Consider the following 22,734-nt stretch of genomic DNA (forward strand, 5'->3'; position numbering starts at 1 on the left):
AAGTAGTGAACCTTGGGGTGGGAGATGAAGAAAAGTTTACCTCGGTGGGAGCCGACTTGCCGGAATAATGGAAACGCAAGCTGGTGCAGTTTTTTATGGACAATACTGATGTATTTGCATGGGTAATCGAGGATATCACTGGTTTAGACCCTGAATATGCCTGTCATCACTTGCATATGAATAAAGATGCTAAACCAGTAAGACAAAAGATGAGGAGCATAAGAACCAAATATGCAGAAGGTATCCGCGAGGAGGGTGGTTTGAAGGGGAGGGGGATCATAAGGGAGGTAGAGTTTCTGAGTGGTCGCCGAATGTGGTCGCGATGCCAAAAAGAACGGTAAAGGTTAGAATGTGTGTGGACTTCACAAATGTAAATAAGGAATGCCTTAAAAGATTGTTACCCCATGCCTCGGGTGGATGAGCTAGTGGATAGAACGGCGGGATATAAGGTGTTTTCCTTCATGGATGCGTCGATGGGATACAATCAGTCGCAATGTATGGGCGGAAGAGAAAACCACCTTCGTGGTAGAGGGTGGCACCCTCTTGTTACACCCGGATGCCCTTCGGCTTGAAAAATGCGGTGCAACCTTCTTTGGTTGGGGAAAAAGATGTTCAAGGCAAGATTCGAAAGGGATCGAGATATACATTGACGACATGGTGGGAAAAAGTATGTCGGAGGAGGAACACTTAGAAGGTATCCATGAGACTTTTGGCATAAGGCGCGCAAGCATAATTTGAAACTCAATCCCGAAATGCACCTTGGGGTAACCGGGGAAAGTTTCGGGATACATAGTCACCACCACGGAATAGAGGCGAATCCGAATAGGATTCGGTCGGCCGATTGAGATGTCGTCTCCGCGATAATGTGAAGGAAGTCCAAAGATTGGCGGGTAGGGTCGCTGCACTTAATGATTCATTTGCAAATCTTCGGACAAATGTCGCCCTCTATATCGTCTGGCGAGGAAAACTCGATTTCCATTGGACGCTGAGTGTGAAGGAGCCTTCAAGAGTTGAAAGATTACTTAGGAAGGCACCGTTGTTATTATCCACGACCCGGGCGAGAAGTTGCATTTATATCCGGGAGTTAGCGAGTATGCAATAAGTTCCGTGCTAGTGAGGGTGGTCGACAAGATAGAAAAGCCGGTTTACTTTCAAAAGTAAAACCCTACTTTGATCGCGGAGACCCGGAAGAGGATTAGGAGAAGTATGCTTTGGCTTTGATATTTTCAACCCTTAAGTTGAAGCCTTACTGCCGCGATTCGTGGTGGTGGTAAGTAACGAACCGCCTCGATCTCAAACAGGCGTTGAAGGCGAGAAGTCAGGTAGGATCTTTGAAGTGGGCGATATTACTAAGTTCTTATGAGATTACGCATGCGCATCGGGACGGCTGAAAAGCGCAAGCCATGGCGGAGTTTCTGGCCGATTTCCCAGCAGAGGATCTCACTTGGGGAGAGGAAATGGTAATGGAATCTGAGGGGGAGGTCACCCATGATCCTTTAGATCCTTGGGATATGCGCAATGGGTGGAGAGTTTTCACGGATGGTTCTGCTACAGATACAGGAAATGGGATTGGGGTCGTGCTAGTAACTCCTGAGAACAATCGCCTGGAGCTGTCAATGAAACTGGGGTTTGCGGCTTCAAATAACGAATCTGAATATGAGGCTGTGATAGCGGGATTAGACTTGGCCAAAGATCTGGGGGTGAATGAGTTATCTGTGTTCTCAGATTCCAATTTGGTAGTTTGTCAGGTGAATGGAGGGTTCGCAGCTCGATGCCCTCGAATGGCGAGATACCGGAAGTCTTCTGGCCAAAGGGCGGCAAGCAAGTTCGACAAAATAAAGTTTACCCACCTAGGCCGCAGAGAGAATAGACATGCCGATGCTCTGGCGTATGTAGCGGCGGTGCTACCCGGATCGGAGGGTCGATCTATTGAAGTTAGAGTGTTGAGCAAGCCAAGTACATCGATGAGGTGGAGTTTGGCTCACTGCCGCCGAGTGGGATGGGGGTGGATGGAACCGATAAAGGCTTTTTCGAGGGGAGTGGAGATAGAGAATAAGCGGGGGAGAGACGAAGAATGGAACAACAGAGTCGAGGTACACATTGCTTGAGGGTGACCTATACGGGAGGAATTTCAGCGGACCATTACTAAGATGTAAAGGGCAGGCGGCAGCGCCAGAGGAGGTTTTGCAGAGGTTCATGAAGGTGATTGCGGGAGTCATTCCATGGCTTAACAACTACCCAGTGTTGATATCAGGGTATTTTTGGCCTCATATGAAGAGAGACACCACGAGTATGCCAAGAAATGCGAGAAGTGCCAGAGGTTTGCACCGCTCATACATGCTCCAGCCGAGCCCTTGCACAATGTGTTCAGCCCTTGGCCATTCTCCATGTGGGGGCTGGATATTGTTGGGCCTCTGCCAATAGCAAGCGGAAAAAGGAGGTTTATGCTGGCGGCTACGGATTATTTTACCAAATGGGTAGAGGGTGTGGCTCTGCAACATGTTAAAGAAGAGAATGTAAAGAAATTCTTATGGGAAAATATCATCTGCAGGTTCGGGGCTTCCCCATACCATTATCGCGGATAATGGAACTCAATTCACTGGAGGAAAAGTGCGAGAGTTTCTTCAGGCATTTAGGGTGAAGCAGGGGTTCTCAGCTCCCTACAATCCTGAGGGGAATGGTCAAGCCGAGGCGTCGAACAAAATTATAATAGATAACTTAAAGAAAAAATTGGAGGATCGTAAAGGTGCGTGGGCGGACGAGTTGAATCACGTATTATGGGCTTATCGCACCACACCGCTGGACGTCTACTAAGGAATCACCGTTCGCCATGGCATATGGAGTAGAAGCGGTCATCCCAGTGGAAATGATAGAAAAAACGACAAGAACCAAAGCTGTGGAATTGGGAATAAATGAGAGGATTTTAGCCACCGACTTGAATCTCATAGAAGAAAAGAGAGAAATAGCACGCATACGGCTGGAGGAATATCACCGAAGGCTGCAGAGACAATATGACAAGCGAGTGAAGCCGCGGACTTTCCAAGTGGGGGATTTGGTACTGCGGCGCGTTACACCGGCCACTAAGAAAGAGAATGATGGTAAGTTGGGTCCCAACTGGGAGGGACCCTATGCCGTGTCAGAGAAGGGCACTTCGGGAACTTACAAGCTAAAGACTTCAGCAGGGGAAATGATAGAGAAACCATGGAATATCAGAATGTTGAAAAAATTCCATGGCGGAGGCAGTTTCTAGTTAGCTTTGTTTCTATTTTTCTTGTTAGCGGAGTAAAGATAGAAATGCTAATGAATAATGCTGTGTGAGAGAACATGAATTTTGTCTTTTGTTTATTGTAGTTCATTGAATAGAAGGAGGGTGGGGATGAAGAACAACAACATGGGGGCAAATTGAGTGCCCCAACAGGCTTCACAACCCGAACAAGGACAGGGGGAAGAGCCCTTCGCGGACTATAAGTCAAATCAAACTGGGGCAAATTGAGTTGCCCCAACAGTTTCAAAGCCAAACAAAGAGCGGGGGAAGAGCCCTTCGCAGACTATAAGTCCAAATCAAAGCGGGGGCAAATTGAGCTGCCTAACAGCTTCACCGGCCGAACAAAGACGGGGGGGAAGAGCCCTTCGCGCGGGACTATAAGTCCAAATCAAACTGAGGGGGCAAATTGTGCTGCCTAACGGGCTTTGACCCGAACAAAGGATGGGGGGGAAGAGCCCGTCGCGGACTATAAGGCCAAATCAAACTGGGCAAATTGAGTGCGCCCCCACCAGTTTCCAAAGCCGAACAAGGACCGGGGGAAGAGCCGTCGCGGACTATAAGTCCAAATCAAACTGGGGGCAAATTGAAAGGCCCCACCAGGGCTCCACAGCCGAACAAAGGACAGCGGGGGAAGAGCCGCCCGTGGACTATAAGTCCAAATCAATGCTGGGGTAAATTGAGTTGCCCCCAACAAAGCCTCACACCTAACAAGGACACCGGGAAGAGCCCTTCACCGGACTTTAAGTCCAAATCAATCTGGGCTAAATTGGGCGCCTAACAGCTTCACGCGACCAACTAAAAGGTGTGTGCAAAGAGGTAACATAAACACCAAGGAAGAGATCCCACTTTTGGGAAGAGAGTAAATAAAAGCAGATGGGTGCACGAGAATCAAGAAAAATGATTTCACAATATAAAGGGAAAGGCTAACAAAAGACACACACATTTAATTAAATACCTGCTGGGCATACCCAGAAAAACAGGCAAATTACATATTGTTAAAGAGTGAACATCAGAATCACAGAGGTACCAAATACATTTCAAAACAAGCTACTGCGGCCCTTCAGCCACCTCCTGCTGGGAAGAAGCCTCGGCCCCTTCCTCCGCAGGGATCGAATCTGCATCAACATCAATGGGGGAGGTGACCGCTACTGAAGTACCAAAGACAAAAAGCACCGTCGCCGCGACCTCGTGGTCGACGATCGAGGGTGAAGCTTGTGTATCGGCCGGCCCCCGACCGGGCTACAGGTTGAACAGGCAGCGAACGACGGGCGGCAAGCAAGTTCTTCGAGTTGGCTCTTCAATTCACGAGCAATTTTTTCTTCGGCCAAGCCTCGAATCGATCGGCCGCCCTCTTTTTACGGCTTTGTCCACCGCGCCCGAGTAGCAAGTTTCTCCTGCTCCCTTTGGCTATCCATCTGGGGGTGACCCCCCGACGAAGTCGCAGTGCTTTGTCCTCTGCCTGTTGGAGAGCTTTTTGGGCCTTCAGGGCAACGATCCGTAGAGCATCGCGGTCCTTCTCCAACTGGGCATGCTTGGCTTTCCACCCGTTGGGACCATTGATCTCTTGTTTCGCGACTTCAAGAGAGTCCAAGGTATTAGTCAGCCCCCGCACCACATAGCCGATATCCAGGCTCAGCTGAGGAGGTATTCGTTAGGAAAAAAAAAAAAAAAAGGAATTTGAGTGAATACCTTTTCCCAGCCAGTATAAATTGATGTTCGGTGAGAGGAAAAGGAGCCGGAGTCACCGTATGCTTGGTCGCGGGGGAGATGAGAGCTGAAAAACAAAGAGGTAGCGACCGCAGGATTGTCAAGGGCGGAGTCGCGGATATTTACATCGCGATCGCGAGCCTTAAATCGCGGGTGCCATAACTCAATAGCGCCGGAGGAGGGAGGGTCGGCCAAGGACTGCTCTTTTCCAGGGCGACGAGAGGCAACTGGAGGCCGCGGAATTTGGGTTGGTGGCTCTGAGGGAGACGGAGGAGCCGTCCGGGTTTTCTTGGCAGGAGGGCTCTGGGCCGCGGCTTCAGTGGGCTCATCACCCTCGGAGTCGCTATCCTAGAGTTTGAGCTTGTTAGATGCCATGTCCGCGCCAGCAGTAGTTGAAGAGGGTTGGGTAAGTTCGTCTTCCCAATCCGCTAACGCAGAGTAGGAAGAGGGGGCGGTATTTGTAGGGGTCGGAGGCGGATTGAGAGCGGCGCTCTTGGGCCGCGCCTGGAGTGGGAGATCTTGGTTGTATAGCCAAAGGATCGGTGAGTTGGGCGCTTTCTTTTGGCAGAAGGGGAGGATTTGGGTTTGCGCTCTTTGGGTGGCGGCAAGCGGTAGAGGGGACCTTGGTATTTCCCTATATCTTTAAGGGAGGGGTCAAGCAAAAGAGGGTTGCCTTTGTCGGGGTCTATGCCGAGAACCTCACACTGATTACTCCCTAGAGTCCGGAGGTCTTGGAAAATTGTAGAGAAGATGCCGGCGTAAAACTGAGAACGAGAGTCTGGTTTCCAACCTGAGCCACAAAAAGAAAACACGTAAGAAAGAAGGATACGCGAGAGATCAAGGGACCAGAGTGTTTTACTTACCACTTGTAAGGAAATTGAGATGCCTTAGAGAAACTTCTGAAGGGAGGTCCGCGGAAATAAAACTCCCAGACACATACAAAGGGTAATGGTGCCACACCTTGTCTGAGGTTGTAAGGCGGAGAACAAAAGACTTCTTCCGCGGACGTGTACAAAAGGAGTGGTACCCTACGCTTCCGAATTTGGTGCTCTTTTTCAAATAAAAATGAGCCACCATGTCGCGGAGTTGGATTTTAGGGGTGTGGGTTTTGTTGTAATGGTTAGCGGCATACATCACTCGCCAAAAATTACCTATGCCTTGACAAGGCGGGATATTAAAATGGTTGCATACCTCGATATCAAGAAGAGTTAGAGGGAAACGCAAGCCGCCGCTTATCCGCCAACGGTCAGCGACCAAACATCCTCGCCGCGGTCCTACCAAGTGGGGAAAATGGGTAACGCCAGTCACGTGCTCTAAAAACACATCAGCAGGGATGTCATAGGCAGTTTTAACAGCTTCTAAATTAGGGCGGCGGTAGTATGATGGAGGGGGAGGAAGAGAAGCCTTCCTCCCAGAGGTAGAGGGTACAGCGGCAGGGCTGGGAGAGTGAGACTTCAGAGAGTCCGACATGTCCGCGGTAGAGTGGCTAGACCTAGATGGAGAAGAGACGGATCCGTCGGATCACGGTGGCGAGGAATCCGCCGAAGTCGATCCCGACATGTCGCGATGGACACTAAGAGGGACGAGGGAAGAATGGGGAAGAACACAAGTCGAGAGAGAAAGAAAGCGCGAATAAAGATTGAAATCGGAGTAAAGCAAAGAAACGGTGGAGTGAGAAGGAGGAAGACAAACCCGAGATGCCCAAAGGGTGGAGGGACCAAAACAGAGACGAACGGAAACGAGCAGAGTGAACCTTGAGAAGGAGGAACAGGGGAAGAAGCCGAAGCGGTGAGGAAGAGGAAAATGAAATGAAAAATGAACGAGGAGGAATGGGTGTTTATGGGGTTGAGGAAAATGAAGGGTTTGGGCGGATTTGAAAAGACAGGGGGCAAAAGGCGTAATTACGAGAGATAGGAACCATGGGAAATGGGGACGTGGGCCTCGAGAATCGGGATGTCGATTCAGACGGGCGATCTCTCGCCCCGTTTCACGCGACATTAATGATGGAGCGTGTCGGGTTAGCGGCGGATCATCGTAAAATAATGGAGATAAACCTGGCTTTGAGGCGTGAGTTCACCGGCCCCATAGGTGGTCCGCGGACCATCAATGGGACCGAGAGAGGGCATCTGTAGGGGTCAAATTCATGACGTGTGACACCATGGGTGGCGAATGGTCCGAATACAGAATAGTGGAGAGAAGACCGAGTGCAGCGGATCTAAGACGCGGCACGATACCCGCCGAGAATTGCGGGTATATGGCCGGGGTGGTGAGTGGGCAGTGGGAGAGTAAGGAAGGGACGACTGGGTGCAACAGATAGGAGCCGCGGAACCCTAACCACCGAGAACTGCGGTATACGGCGTGGGACAGGTGGCAAGCTGAGAGACAGAGGATCAAGATGAATGAACGAACGAGAGGGAGCGGTTGAGGGAAAAAGATGTATAAAGACAAAGAGAGATAAAAAGAAGAGGGACGGAGAGAAGAGTAAGGAGAAGACTAGTAATTCCATAGGGGGGTAATTCTTGTAGTTACAGCAAGCTTCCTCATGCTTCTCTATATTCCCTGTCGCTGCTCTCTTAGCTGCTTCTCCCACCTCAAAGACTCCATTCCCAAGCCCTACCTACGGAGAGGCTCCAGTTACATCAACACATGTATGTCTCCCCTCAGACCAACTGTATATCAATACATCCGCAGGCCGAAGTGTAGATCTTTCATTATTCGGATCAGTGAGAAAATTCACAGGAGCCTCCTTCTTCACTTGTACCCCGGCCCTTTAAAATGCATCACATAAAATATCTCTGGCATGATCATGTCGGTATTTGAAACCTGAAAAATGTCTACAATGTGCTGCATGGTCCCCGAAAGCATCTAGTCTACTCTTTTTGCAAACAGGGCATAGACCACCATTAGAGTACAAAGGAGGAATCACGAGACGGTATTTTTTTATTTTTTTATTTTTTTTTAAGTGAAAATTTTATTGATACTGATGAGGAATTTTACAAATAATTATGACAAACGTGTAACAAGTGCGCCCAAGAAGTCCTTTTGAATAGCAAATCCTATTCTTCTAAAACAAACTCATTAGAACTACCGTCATAACGTTATCGTCCATAACTTTCGAAGTCTCTTGAGAAGCTCAACGTGATTGTTGTTCCAAAACCGAAAGTGTCGAAACTAAACGGAATGAAACAATGCTTGTTAGCCGTGCAAGCTTCCTCATGCTTCTCCATTTTCCCTGTCGCTGCTCTCTTAGCTGCTTCTCCCACCTCAAAGACTCTATTCCCAAGCCCTACCAATGAAGAGGCGCCAGTTACATCAACACATGCATGTCTCCCCTCAGACCAACTGTATATCAATACATCCGCAGGCCGAACTATATATCTTCCCTCATTCGGATCAGTGAGAAAATTCACTTGTACCCCAGCCTTCCAAAATGCATCACATAAAATATCTCTGACATGATCATGTCGGTATTTGAAACCTGAAAAATATCTACAATGTGCTGCATGGTCCCCGAAAGCATCTAGTCTACTATTTTTGCAAACAGGGCATAGACCACCATCAGAGTACAAAGGAATCATGAGACGGTATTTTTTATTTTTATTTTTTAAGTTGAAATTTTATTGATACTGATGAGGAATTTTACAAATAATTAGGACAAGCGTGTAACAAGCTGCGTCGCAAGTCCTTTCTGAATAGCAAATCATATTTTTCTAAAAACAAACTCGTTAGAACCAGCTGTCATACCATAACTTTCTGAAGTCTCTTGAGAAGCTCAACAGACTGTTGTTCCAAGAAACCGAAAGTGTCGAAACTAAACGGAATGAAACAATGCTTGTTAGCCGTGCAAGCTTCCTCATGTTTCTCCATCTTCCTTGTCGCTGCTCTCTTAGCTGCTTCTCCCACCTCAAAGACTCTATTCCCAAGCCCTACCAACGGAGAGGCGCCAGTTACATCAACACATGCATGTCTCCCCTCAGACCAACTGTATATCAATACATCCGCAGGCCGAACTGTAGATCTTCCCTCATTCAGATCAGTGAGAAATTCACTTGTACCCCAACCCTCCAAAATGCATCACATAAAATATCTCTGACATGATCATGTCGGTATTTGAAACCTGGAAAATGTCTACAATGTGCTGCATGGTCCCCGAAAGCATCTAGTTTACTCTTTTTGCAAACAGGGCATAGACCACCATCAGAGTACAAAGGAATCATGAGACAGTACCGGAGAATATAACGATGCTCTACCGGCGACATACGCTGTCCAAGTCTCTCCATTGGAATAACAAGGAGAAAATCCTTTGCGTGTTCTGACTGCAAGCATCCAATGACTACTTTCTGACGAGCAAATAACACAAACTCCCTCTCAAGACCAGCAACAATCTTACCATAGAATGCTCCCACCAAAAAATTTTGTGGTTTTGAGGGGACGGTAGCATTCACAGCCATAGAACTGAGGTCAAAATCGGGTAGACAAAGACTCAATGCACTGTTAGCAACATCAAGAATCTCATCCAAAGGCACTGGCCCACAACTCCTAAGAATGTAGTTCTGAAGCTCAGAAGTCTGACAATGGGAGGCCACAAACGCAAAAGTAGAGACATCGGTGGCACAATAAACACCTAACCCACCCAGACGTAATGGGAGTGTCGATAAACGCCACTGCAAATCACCGAAGTTAGGACCATCAGAAACCACAATACCCTGGAGAACACTGCGGAGGTGCCGATCAAAAGTCTTAGCTGCCTCTCTAAAAAAGGATGATGGACAAGTACGAATCACAAAGACCAACTTAGAGAGCCCAGCACAAGCACGTAAGAGAGCTAACTCACACTGTGGATCTTCCAATATAGCTAAACGGTCCATCAAAATCACAACCTTTTCAACATGCTTGCGAGCAAGGCCCATGACAAATGATGAATCAGTGCTGACCGCACCTCCAAGCAACTTGACTCCCTGCTGAGCTGCAGAGGATGGGCCAAATCTGAAGGAAAGAGACCAGGAGTGGAGCGACGTGGATCCAGTGATGACCAAAATATCTCAGTTTTAGCGACATTAAGAACCAGTCTATAAGAAGGTCCTTCTTCCTGAATCATACCTATAAGGCTTTTGGTGGTAGGCTGAAAAAAATTGCTTAGGCGTTGCCTAGGCAGCTCGCTCCCAGGTGTTGCCTTTAATGGTCCAGGATAGGTAAAAGAACATCCCTTCTAGGAAATGGGTTATAGATAGTTACTATGAATATTTGACGGTTGTACAGCTCAAACTTCTTTTCGTCAAGTGTATAACTTTTAGGATGCAATTTTTGGAAACTGTATTTATCATTCAGCCAGGTAGTTGAAGTGTTCAACAAGTTTATTTAAATGTTTGACTTCATCAAATTTTGAGGTTTAGTTCTTCCATTATGTATATTATTTTTACCGTATTTGTTTAGCAAATGTTATGGTTTTAGTTGAAGGGGATGTCATTACCTATGGCTTTGTCCTAACCTGAGAACCAATCTTCTCCCAATTGTTATTACTACTATAAGTAGGGGTGCAGAGACAGCTAGGAGGTTTGCGTCATTTTCATGATGAAATGTATTATTTTTTCTAACTAATTCAATCACATTAATTAATTTTTACCTTATAGTTTCATCACATTTAAACTTTCAATCTTATTGGAGACGAATCAGTGCAGCTAAGCAAATAAAGTCATTTCTCCGACACCAAAAGTATATCTCGGATGAAAATCCAAAGTTCTTTTGGAGGATAAATTATGGAGTTTTTGGTGAAAGAAAGTTTCTATAAAGGTAAATGATCAGATGAGAATGATGCTTGGTCAAAGCTTAAGACTCAGGAATGATGCTTGATTATCCAAACCTAGAGTTTGTTGATGACGATAGCTATGTGTTCTTTCATTTTATGATTAACATTAATTTTCTTCACCCATGACTTTGTGCTTGCTTGGTAGCCCTGTTCAGGGTCATATGGAGAGCTCATAAATGACTGCATCTCCTAAAACAATGTCAACATTTTTTGTACATCCGATTTCCAAATTTGGAAGATTTTATGTTCTCTTAATAGATAGGAAAGATCTGTAAAACAAATGGCCATCTCATGTTTGTATGAAAAGTTCAAAGTGTATAACTCCTAGAGGAATTGTTTTGGTAATGATTGTGTAATTAAGTTATTGTGGTTTGCAAATTGATTTTAATTATACTGCATTAACTTTTTTCTACAACTTGAACTTTAATCAATTGTTTTTGTTGCTAATTTGTTATGAAGTGCAGAGTGGTTAGGTTTTTCAGTCATTTCTCCGACACCAAATGTACATCTCAGATGAAAATCCAAAGTTATTTTTGGAGGAGAAATTATGAAGTTTTTGGTGAAAGAAAGTTTCAATAACTCTAAAAATAAAATGTAGACACTGATATTATATTCAAATACAAATACCTGTCAATACCATCACGTGCAGGGCACGTGCATTTTGCTAGTGGTGTTTAAACTTGCTAAACGGGGCTAGATCTAAGGCATAATGTTTTTTTGCGATATTGTATATTCTATTTTCCCCAAACATTCAAGCTAACCAAGTGAAGATAAACAATACCGAAAGCACTTAAATCGTAGAGTAATACAATGTCTTGCCCACATGTATATGTATGTACAAAGAGTTGCTCCTCTTAGTCTTCCTATTCACACACTATTTCTCATATTGATTCTTATTGTCTTTCACATTGGCTACTTCATTTTATATTGGCTTTTTATCTAACACGATTTAGGTATAATGGTCTATCGTCTAATAAGACTAACATCTAAGTGTATTGGGAGAGATTTTTTACAAAGAAGCATCCATCAAGGAAATAAAGATGAGAATCTAATGCGATATATCAAGGGTGGCTAATTAAAACTTGGCACATCTAGCTCTCCAATCATAGACATGTATAATTTTATAATACAAGCGCAAAGTATATAATTAATTGATTTGCAAGTTTCTTCAATGATAAAAAAAAATTGGTTGATCTCATGATCAGGATCTGCCAATGAATTTAGATAGAAGTAATTAAGACATAGCCTTAATATTTCATCTCGTATGTATATGCTTTTATCGAATTCTATAGGTACAACAAGACAAATTATGAATTTACGAAAATTTTCAACATCCATACATTTTCACTTACACAACAACTTTATTAGGATTTTATAAAACAAGCCATTTAATTTAGTCGTTTACAATCATTTGACAGCACTCTTCATGGACGGAAACAACATTTTTGTATGAAAATCTATTACTGTCCCATGGGCTGGGCCGGAAGCCCAACACGAATAATCCAAATTCCCGCCTAATATTCCCGCCAAAACCACAATCACCATTCCCAATTTCCATCCTCTCATTTTTCAAAAACAAAACAACCCTAAAAAATGGACATGGAATTTGACGACACCCCAAATCCAGACGAACTCGAATGGCTCGAATCCAACGCTCTACCCGAAAGAAAGAAGAAGATTTCCAATTCTACCCCGAAGAAGAAGAAGAAGATTACCAACAACCCCAAGCCCCAAAACCAAAACCCCTATTAAAACTTCCAGAACCTTCTCCAATACCATTCCATAACCAAATCAACAACAAAAAGAGACTTTGGTCAAACACCAATAACTCCACTACTGCTTCCACGTCAGCACAAGTAATAAATGACAAGAGAAATCGAGTAGAAACATCTGTGAATGAACCTGAAGATGAGGAGTGGCTACGTTTTTCACCGGAGAATGTGGAGATGAATGATTCTTCAGTTGTTGAAGAAGAGGAGGAGAAGTTTATATCGCGATTTGTGTCGGAGATTGAAGGGAATTGTATGGCGATTACTGGACTAGATGGGAGTCGAGTTTATGCTAAGATGACGAGTAATGTCGAGATGAACGATAGTAGTGCCAAGAAGTTGAATATCAAAGGTTATGCTAATGGTATGATGCCGGTTTTAAAGATTTTTAATGAACAGCTATAGTGCGGGGTCGGATAGAATTTAAACAATTTGATCATTGTTATGTAATATTGCAGGTCTTATATCAGAACCTATCAGTGTTCTAATGGACAAAATGGACCAAGAAGCTCTTGCAAAGGTATGGATCTGTAACATGTAGAAACCAGTGATTGACATGTTCATATGATGACGAACGTTGTTGGCCATATAATTAGTAGAGAGCTAGGTGTAACACTTAATGCTTAATTTGGATAGAAGCTCCTAGGTTCAGCCTTTTTCAAGAGACACAATATATATACGTTAACTAGGGCTATAGCAACAAACTCAGTAGTCAGTACCTAACTACCAATTATGATAGCACAAGACAATCAAGACTAGAGCTAATTTTGACAAGCATGACTCAAAGCCAGAATTGTGTTAGTTTACTTGTGCGGTTATTAACAAACAACAACTTGATGTAAAGAATCTCAATCAATATCATCCATGGCTTCTTGGATGTTAAACAATATGAGTAATTCTTTTAAAGGTTTGAATAATATGTGATCGTAATCATTACCGAGATGTGTTTTTTCGAGTTCGTCAAAGTTTAAGTTTCACAAACTATATCTTTCAGTTCGTAGTTAGGACATCATAATGTTGGAACTTCTCCTAATTTTTTATTTCCATACCCCTGAAGGCTTTGCAAGATAGCTCTGAATCTCCCAATGAAGTGACACATCATGAAACTCCAGGTGTCAGTGAAAAGCTGTGGGTGGAGAAATATGCTCCAAATTCATTTACAGAGCTCCTCAGTGATGAACAGACAAATCGCGAGGTGTATAACTCTTAAGCATTTGTTGATCTTCAGCTTTGAACGTGTCATATACTTTTCTTTTAGGCTTTGATAGTAAATCACCAACAAACTTCTACTTGTTAGGTTCTTTTGTGGTTGAAGCAATGGGATTCAGGAGTATTTGGGTCTGACATTAGGAGTACGAAGGATGATGTTTTGTCTTCTCTGAGACGACATTCAACGGTTACCCATCATAAAAAATTATCTGATACGAGCTTTACCAGCAAAAATAGAAGATTTCCATATCCTTATAAAGCTTCTGTATCTAACAATCTGGCTCGAGAGAGCAGCAACTTTGAAAGCAATCACGGAATATGGAAGAAAACTCTAAAGGGTGCTGGTCCACCAGATCATAAGGTTTGCTTAGGCCACTTTTTCATACACATTTCAGTCAATTTGTTAATTTTTAGGTCTATAAATAACTTGAATTTGGTAATTACAACCCTAGTGTGACAATGTCAGATACGGTGGCGGGTGTTAGATGCACCCAGCCTAAATACAACCTTGATGTAAATATGTAACACAATTATTCAAACATTATTTCTAAGTAACTATTCAACACTCTCTAATGCACTATGTGGAGAAAAAAGACCACACTCGATTAATGAAACAAAGAGAAATGTCATGGTTCAAGCCTAGATAAATTCATCCCATAATGTAGTTTGGGATCTTTATACATGTCGGTAAGTTTACATGTTTGTATTTTAAGGGCCTTTGGATTCACCCCTATTAGGTATACTTAGGAGATAAATGGGTCAGACTTGATACTAGAATTATCTTTATACCTATTGTTTTGTTGGATTTGGAGTTAGGACCATTAAAGTAGATATAAGTTACAGACTGGGTCGGATATAAATTTCAGATTTTTGTTCCAAACCTGGGTCAGTATCAAAACCTGATCTGGATTTAGATATCATCATCCGAATGAACTGTTCATATGAAACATTTATTATTTTAAAGTCCTCCAGAATGTATTTTATGTATTTAGTACTAGTTGAAATGAGCCATTTAAATCCAAATTCGAGTCTGAATGGGTCGAATAGGGTTGTGGTTTGTAGACCGAGTCTCACTGAGTAATGATAATTGCATTTCTTCTGATCATTGACATATTGCACTAAAATCGTGCATAGATGCCAAATTTTTATTTAGAATGTTTTCTGCGGTTAAATTGCATAGGATATGTACACAGTAGGCAAATCTTGGAGGAAAGATTCTTGGTTGTTTTACTTTTATTATGTCTTAAACAATATAAACTTGAAGCATGTCAGTTTTGCAGGTTCTCTTGCTTTGTGGTCCCCAGGGCTTGAAAGACACAACACTTAGCATGTTGCCTTGGGAAGCACTGTGGTTATCGAGTTGTAGAGGTTTGAGCATCTGGTTCCTCAGTATCCAATAGTTTTTGTTTTGAAGTATATTAGATTCCAGAATGCGCTATTAAGAGGAAATCAATGATCTGTTGTCTGAGATTTTACAGTACAAAACCATATGTTTGATGATTGCCTAGGTCAGTAACCCTCACTTACTGTAATAACCCCTTGATGGACATGTACTGTTAGATATAGTTCTCCCTAGAATCTTGCGATTTAGTTCCATGGTAGAATAATATCCGTGTTGGATTTTCTTTTTTCAGTTTAGATGTAGCTCATTTCATATTTTATGTGCTGCAATGCTGAATTGTCTAGTTTAGAATGCTGGGCTTTTCCTGCAGGCATTTGATACAATTATGGAATGTTTTGTCATCTGTAGATAAATGCTAGTGATGATCGGTCATCATCAACCATTGAAGCAAAAATTCTTGATGTTGTGCAAATGAACTCTATTATGTCTGATGCAAAACCTAAGTGCTTGGTAAGTTTCTGTTTCAACTTTCAACATCCCATAGTAGGTTTTGTTTGTTTGTTTGTTTGTTTGTTTTTGCTCAATGGACTGACAAAATGAATAAAAGTTAAGGCAGAACTACAGTTTAGTCGAACTTTTTCAATTCTTATTCGTTTTACTCCTTAGTCAAAAGCTAAACTGATGGCTTATCTTTAGGTTATTGATGAAATCGATGGAGCTCTTGGTGATGGGAAGGGTGCGGTGGAGGTGATCCTAAAGATGGTATGTGGTATGGATTTCTTAACTAACAGTTTAATTTTGATTTAAAAAAACAATAATAATGTTTATTTGTATTTTTCTTTTCTTGTAATTGTAGTATTTTCATTGTTATTATGTTTTTAATATCAATATCTACTTATATTATTATCCACAACTCTTTCATTTTACTAAGGTTGCTGAAAAGAAGTCTGAAGCTGGAAAAGGAGATAATAATGCTCAAGAGGGAGACCGAGGAATCGTTTCATCGAAGAAGAAAAAGTACATTGTCTAGACCTGTGAGTTCCACAAATTGCAAAATATGTCTTTTTATTTTCTTCTGTTTGATGTGTTGATAAAACCATCTTTTTGGTGAAGGTGATCTGCATTTGCAATGACCTTTATGCACCTGCTTTGAGGCCACTGCGTCAGGTAGCAAAGTAAGTCTTGCTGAACTCATTGGCTATTGTAGTCATGAATCTAATTTTGTGATTCAATTTCTTTTATGCCTTGTAAAAGGACTTCTAATATTATTTTTCTTCAGTTCTATTTATTAGTTACTACACATCTTATTGTTTCGCCTTAAAGTCCTTTTAGCTTAATAATCTGCAATATTTGTTTTGATTTGGTAGGGTACATGTATTTGTGCAACCAACAGTTAATCGCGTGGTGAGCAGGTAAATGAGTGTGTTATTTGTAATTGTTCATCAGTCAATCACTTTTTAAATTGCGGAACAGAATATAGGTTTCATCTCGACTTGTAGCGATCAACTTTATTTTCTTATGCTTATGTCAGGCTTAAGTACATCTGTCACAAGGAAGGGTTCAAGACAACTTCTATTTCACTTGCGGCATTGGCTGAGTACACTGGTGAGTTGGATTTCAAATGACTTATTTATAACAGAGTCTTAGCTTTTACTTTGGTGTAACTAAACCGACCTGTATTAGAACAACTGTGGTGAAATCCATGAAATTGCATAAAGTTCTGATAAAAAGGACCATATGTGAAAACCAGGCTTGTGATTACTATTTCCCTGTTGTAGACCTCAAGGGTTCCACTGTCTACCTGAATATTTCCAATTTTATTGCTAAACTACACAGAAAATTAGATACATCTTTTCACCATATTTTCTTTTTCATCTTTATGTCTCCCATTTTCTGTCTGCTATTTTATCCAATTATCCCAACTTTGTTTTACTTTTGATCCTCAATATAGAATTTTTTAGTCGAGCAATCAGTTTCCTTGTCTTTTGGTTTTCACTCACATGTCAGCTAGCCATCTTTGCTTTCTCCAGAATGTGATATACGGTCGTGCTTGAACACTCTCCAATTTCTGAACAAGAAAAAACAAAAGCTCAACCTGGTAGGCTCTACTGTTTCACTGCTTCTCTATGATATGTATCTGATCGCCTTATACCACTTAGATCCTTACAATGTTTCACCATTACTCAGTTGGAGATAGGTTCTCAAGTTATTGGCAGGAAGGATGTGTCAAGAAGTGCTTTTGATGTCTGGAAAGAGGTACTATAGTTTAACTGTCCTCTAAGTTGAGTATGTGCACATATGTGTATACTTATGCGACTTTTTCATTTTTGAAAATTTTTATGTGCTTCTAGATTTTTCAGAGGAAAAAAGCAAAACGGGAAACTAAATCCATGAATAGAGGCAGTACACTGTCCAGTGAATTCGACTTTCTGCACTCCCTAGTATCCAATCGGTATGAATTTTTTTTTGCTAGTTATCTCATTTCACAAGTAACATTCTGTCTTGATTGGTTGTTTCTGTTAAAACTTTGTACGGTTTGCAGGGGAGAGCATGAATTGACTATGGACGGGATTCACGAAAATATGTTGCAACTCCAGTATCATGATCCGTTGATGAAAAAGACAGTGAGTTGAAAAACTGCCCTATAAGAGATAGTGTCTTGTATAGGTATTCTTTGAGCTACTTTGTTTATGTCAGTCATGAGAATTGACACATGCTATGTGACTTGAAGGTTGACTGCTTAAACATTCTTGGTATTTCTGATTATATACATCAGTACATCATGCTTAACTCAACAGATGTCTCTTCTTGGTAAGTGAACACTCATTTCCATCTATCTTTTCTGACTTTCAATTTGTGGATTAATCAATCAAATATTTCCTTTACCTCCGTTGTTTTCCAGCTTATCAACCTTCTACTGCAATAGCTATTCGCTGTCTAATTGCACAGATAGAGAAGCCAAATATTCAGTGGCCAAAGTCTTTTCAGAGGTACTTATCTTTTATCTATTAGCTATTTTAGTTTGACGTTTTTATTTATTTGTTAGTGATTTGTCTAATGTTGGATTGAAACTACTAGATACCGAACACTGTGTGTGGAAAAGAAGGACCTTCTAAGGTGTTGGCACACCAAAATCACGCCATGTCTCTCAAGGCACCTGTCTGTTGAATCCTTTGTAGAAGATTCCCTTTCTCCATTATTGTACATCCTGTCACCGCCAACTCTAAGACCGGTAACTTGATTGTATCTTTTAATTTTGTTCTTCACACTATGAAAACCTACTGTTTTAACCATAGAAATCTTATGGAAATAGATTAATGATTCACTGTCGTATCAAAGAGTTGTAAAAAGGTATTTAAGATGGATCGATGATGCTTTCAGGTCTTTTTGCTGCTTCCAATAAAATTGCGTGTTAACTAACACATATACTGCTACACTGAGCTGTTACATAGTGTTGTATGGCTGTCCAATTATGCATATTAGAAGGGCTGTGGGTCTTCTTTTTGTTTTCAATTTTTTTTGGATAGGTAATTGATACCATGTTTTAACATCCCTCATAATCAAATGAGTAATCTGCATTGCAGTGTTAACTGCCAGTATCTTTTAAAGTCCAAGCTGTTAAAAAGAGGCAAAACTACAGTGTTTTTTCTATTTTACTTTTATCACGGGACAGTGTAAGAGGCGTCTGATTAAGATACAACTATACAAGTATATTTTCTTTCACTTGCAGGAAACACATAAACGTGTCAATACCACATAAGACTTACAGACTTACCTTGTCTACTGCATATGAAGCGAAAACACACTGCACAACAAAATTAAATGTGGTAGATTGATAGGCTTCCTCGAGAGAACACACTTCTTCTGCTTATAACCAACATAGATATGACGTGATATTGTGGTAATAATGATAACAAAAATAACAACTTTGAAATTATGTATAGTGTAGTAATAATGGTATTAAGATAGCAGATGCAGTTGTTATATATTGATATTGCTTCTAGCTTTATTTTGTGTAATGCTTTATCATATTTTCTCAGGTAGCGCTGCATTTACACTCAGAGAGAGAGAAGGATGATCTAGCTCAGTTAGTTGATACACTGCACTTGCATTCTATAACTTTTAAGAACAGAAAATCTGTACCTGTACCTGTACCTGTACCTGGTACCCTGAGGCATGAAGCAGCTTTAGAAGCACCAACTCTCACTTTTGACCCCCCCATTGATGAATTCATAAACTTCAAGGTTGCATTGCTGATTATGGATTTTAGAGTTTAGAAGCGTCTATTGTCATTATGTTCTTGTACTGACAGTTGTTTCTGGTTGCTGTTAAACAGGACTATAAATCTGAACATTCTGTACTCTCTTTTGCAATGAAGCAGGTCTTGATGCACGAGGTGTGTATCAAATTTCTCTTCTTGAAAGTACTTATACGTGATATGTCTTTAACAAGTTGAGCTTTTCATGAATCTTATATTGTATGGATGGGCACACAGTGGAAGATAAGTTATTTATTATTAGCAAAGTGGTCAGAGTTACTCCTGAATGTCAGGATATGCCCAGACGGATGATGGTATTAAAAACTTGTCAACATGTATGGTGATACTTTATACTGAAAGTTAACGGTTTATGCTGAAGAATAGGCAGTCGAGGTGTCAGACCCCTTGATCGAAAGTAGACCAAAATATCGGAATCATCACCATCCTTGCCTTCATCACATATAAATGACTTGACGAATCAAAATAGCTTAATGTGTATCGTATTTTGGGCACCAGATCTATATGCCGTAATGATATTACATAATTTGATCCTTGGTTAGAATAAACTGTACCAATGCCCCCTAGCGGATAGGCATAACAAAGCTACTTGAAAAAGGCAATGTGCACTGCACCTTGGATTATTGGGCACCACACTCCTGAAGTATATGTCATAATGATACTTGAGTCAGATAATGATATGTTACCAGAGTGAGAAGTCAAAATCCAGTCTTGAATCTAAATGATGGGAGTGGATCTATAGGTTAAAAAGAAGTTTCTTCGTGAAAGCGATGGAAGATGTACACCTTTGAGTGTTGGAGATAACACAGTCTGCCAGGCTTTACCAACGCAAGGAAGTGGCAAAGCACGAACTACAGTAGATACAAATGCTGAGAATCATTTGGAAATGGCAAAAGATAAATTGGATCCAGGGGAATCAAAACTCAAGGCCTCAACAGACTCGATAGTGCCAGGTGTAATTAAAAGTGCTGAAGGAGTTTCCCAAGTAAAAGCCCCTGGAGCCACAAAGAAGCCTTCTAATGGAGCTTCCAATTTCTTAGACAGGTTAGTATCTGGCTCTTTGGATTACATTCTCAAAATTCCTGTTTCTTTGTGGCCATGGTTTGTGCCTATATCTCTCACTGTACAAAATTTCTACATAATATGCAGAACTATCATTCTTATCCCATAATTTCTATTTTCTTTTTCTTTTTGAATTGTAAGACAACTGCATTTCTTTTGGAGACTGTGTGAGCATTTGTTTGGGTATCTTTTGGTTATCAAATTCGTAACTGGTTGACTTGAAAGAACAATTTGTCATGTTTGAGTGGAAAGTTTTCTTATGTGGGTAGTTGCCTTGACAGTAGTCTTTGGAATGCGGATTTACTGAAGCAAACAAGTTCTTTCTGATCTTTCCTGTCATTCTATCAGGTTCAGAAAGATGAGCGGCAAAGATTCTCAAAACCCTCTACAGCCCTTGCAGAACCGAGCAACATTGGAGAGAGATTCTCGCCCTCTGCTATTTAAGTTTAATGAGGTATATATCACTTACAGATGGTTTTTGAGTCTCTTTTACTACTTCAATGCAAATTATGCAAGTATATATTGCTAAACTACATATGAATGATTTAATACTTGTATAGTGTATACTACCTGGCTGTGACATGAATATAACAGTTACAGAGTCTTTGGCTTGAGTGCCTTATTTGTTTTGGTAACATAAACAAGAATTGATAAATAGAAGTTCATACATGATGTCATGCATGATGTGGCGTGTATCAGACTTGTATTAAATTATTAATACTACATTATCTTCTCTGGTCTATTAAATGGAAGCTGAATATGGAGAATTTGAGTCTCTTTTTGCACTGTATGTCTGTATGTATAACTGTATTGGGGTGACGGGTACTTCGAATACACATGAACTAACCATAGCTAGACAGTTGGCTTGGATCTCTGACTCTTGTTAGTCTTAAATAAAGACCCAATAAGCTGTGGAGATCGTAAAAACATGAAGGGTTGCAAGTCATTCCAGCCTCCACAAAATGAAAAAAATAAAAATAAAAAAGACCTTGGAAGATTTCTCTCTATACAAGTGTGTAATGAGGAAAATATTGTCATGCAGACTTTGTCTATCTGTGGCCTGTATCGGAAGGGCTCTAGCTTACCGGCTAAACCATCAATCACTTGACTAGTTTGGTTTATACAGAGAAATAGTTATTTATCGGCAATCCTATACAATGGGTCTGTAAATTCATTTTGATATTTCCTTAGTAAACTAGCAGTAGTTGTTCTCTCTTGCTATGCCACGCTATGGTGATTTCAGATTCTGAAAGACGCCCGAAAACCATGTCTTTAGTTGGCTTTGATTTGTAGAATTTTTAGCACAGTGCTATTATATGCTGGTACTTATGCCTTCCGAATTTGCGAACTTTGTTCCCAGGAAACTTTTGTGTGATTGTCAAACGGTAAATAAATAGCTTTTAATTGTCTTTTATTGCTCATATATTTTCATGGCAGGGTTTCACAAATGCGGTGAAAAGGCCTGTTCGAATTCGCGATTTGCTGTTGTGAGAACTTGCATTTTTCTTATTGAGCAGTACACTTCTTGTTACATATATCATTCTACCTTGATTTTTATTTCCTTCTTCCTTTTGTGTACTCTTATGTTGTAATCATTCATACAGCAGTCCGACTGCAATTTCATGTGTATTTATCTGTATATCAATAAGGATTCTTAACTCCGAATCTTAGTCCTTATAATGCTTAAAGGCTTGAAAGTCCATCTTATGTGGTGTCTCCAAGTTTGCTTAAAGGCTTTGAATAAAGTACACAACGATTGCCTCCATCTAGCGACTAGATGTTCTCCATCTAGTTTCACCCCTGATAAAAGCTTCATAAAGAATGCCAAATTACAACGATGCCCCCACCAAACTGCGACTAGATGTTTCACATTTTTATGGAACACTACCGATCTATGTTTTATTGGTGCCGAAGACACCAACAAATGTTTTTTGTGATCTTTGCCAAATTACCGAGGTAAAAACAAGACTGCAAAAACATTTAATAGACACAAACGCGCGAACATGTTTTATGGCATGGTTTTCGAAGACACCAACAAATGTCAAATTTGTTTCCATAGCTAAATTCAGAAGCCAAAATCTCATTTAATTTTTGTAATGTGATCTTCTGCCAAATTACCGAGGTACAACAAGACTGCGTCACAAATAGACACAAACGCGCGAACATGTTTTATGGCATTCAAATTTGTTTCCATAGCTAAATTCAGAAGCCATTATCTCCATTAAAAGCAAAATGCACAAATGAAAATTGTTTCTTTTTGTTCACTTTGCTGGTAATGAGCTTGGTTCTAAGCATCAA

The 22,734-nt window shown here is 41.2% G+C and overlaps 2 protein-coding genes across 2 annotated transcripts; both read left to right on the forward strand.

Annotated features, from left to right (window-relative positions):
• The first annotated feature begins 2,830 nt into the window (after nucleotides 1-2,830).
• LOC147505097 (uncharacterized) lies at nucleotides 2,831-3,250 on the forward strand. The gene has a single exon (XM_086605467.1). It carries the CDS (start codon nucleotides 2,831-2,833, stop codon nucleotides 3,248-3,250), a length of 420 nt encoding a protein of 139 aa, XP_086461593.1.
• A 9,121-nt stretch (nucleotides 3,251-12,371) lies between these two features.
• LOC147505098 (uncharacterized) lies at nucleotides 12,372-22,101 on the forward strand. The gene is given in 27 exon segments (XM_086557676.1): nucleotides 12,372-12,443; nucleotides 12,446-12,911; nucleotides 13,006-13,067; nucleotides 13,605-13,742; nucleotides 13,845-14,117; nucleotides 15,037-15,078; nucleotides 15,080-15,124; nucleotides 15,507-15,608; nucleotides 15,795-15,860; nucleotides 16,030-16,115; nucleotides 16,117-16,132; nucleotides 16,212-16,273; nucleotides 16,466-16,510; nucleotides 16,630-16,703; nucleotides 17,129-17,196; nucleotides 17,286-17,354; nucleotides 17,450-17,550; nucleotides 17,641-17,722; nucleotides 17,830-17,883; nucleotides 17,885-17,909; nucleotides 18,001-18,088; nucleotides 18,177-18,330; nucleotides 19,139-19,342; nucleotides 19,435-19,494; nucleotides 20,117-20,418; nucleotides 20,785-20,890; nucleotides 21,874-22,101. Coding segments are annotated over 27 exon segments (2,916 nt in total). The 3' UTR covers nucleotides 21,928-22,101.
• Nucleotides 22,102-22,734: the final 633 nt, after the last annotated feature.

This window comes from Coptis chinensis, chromosome 4 (genome assembly GCF_015680905.1).
Source record: "Coptis chinensis isolate HL-2020 chromosome 4, ASM1568090v1, whole genome shotgun sequence".
In the NCBI taxonomy this organism is placed as follows: domain Eukaryota; kingdom Viridiplantae; phylum Streptophyta; class Magnoliopsida; order Ranunculales; family Ranunculaceae; genus Coptis; species Coptis chinensis.

Bases quoted from the DNA above. Each gene is read 5' to 3' on its own strand.
- LOC147505097 (XM_086605467.1), top strand. From the start codon at position 2,831: ATGGCATATGGAGTAGAAGCGGTCATCCCAGTGGAAATGATAGAAAAA.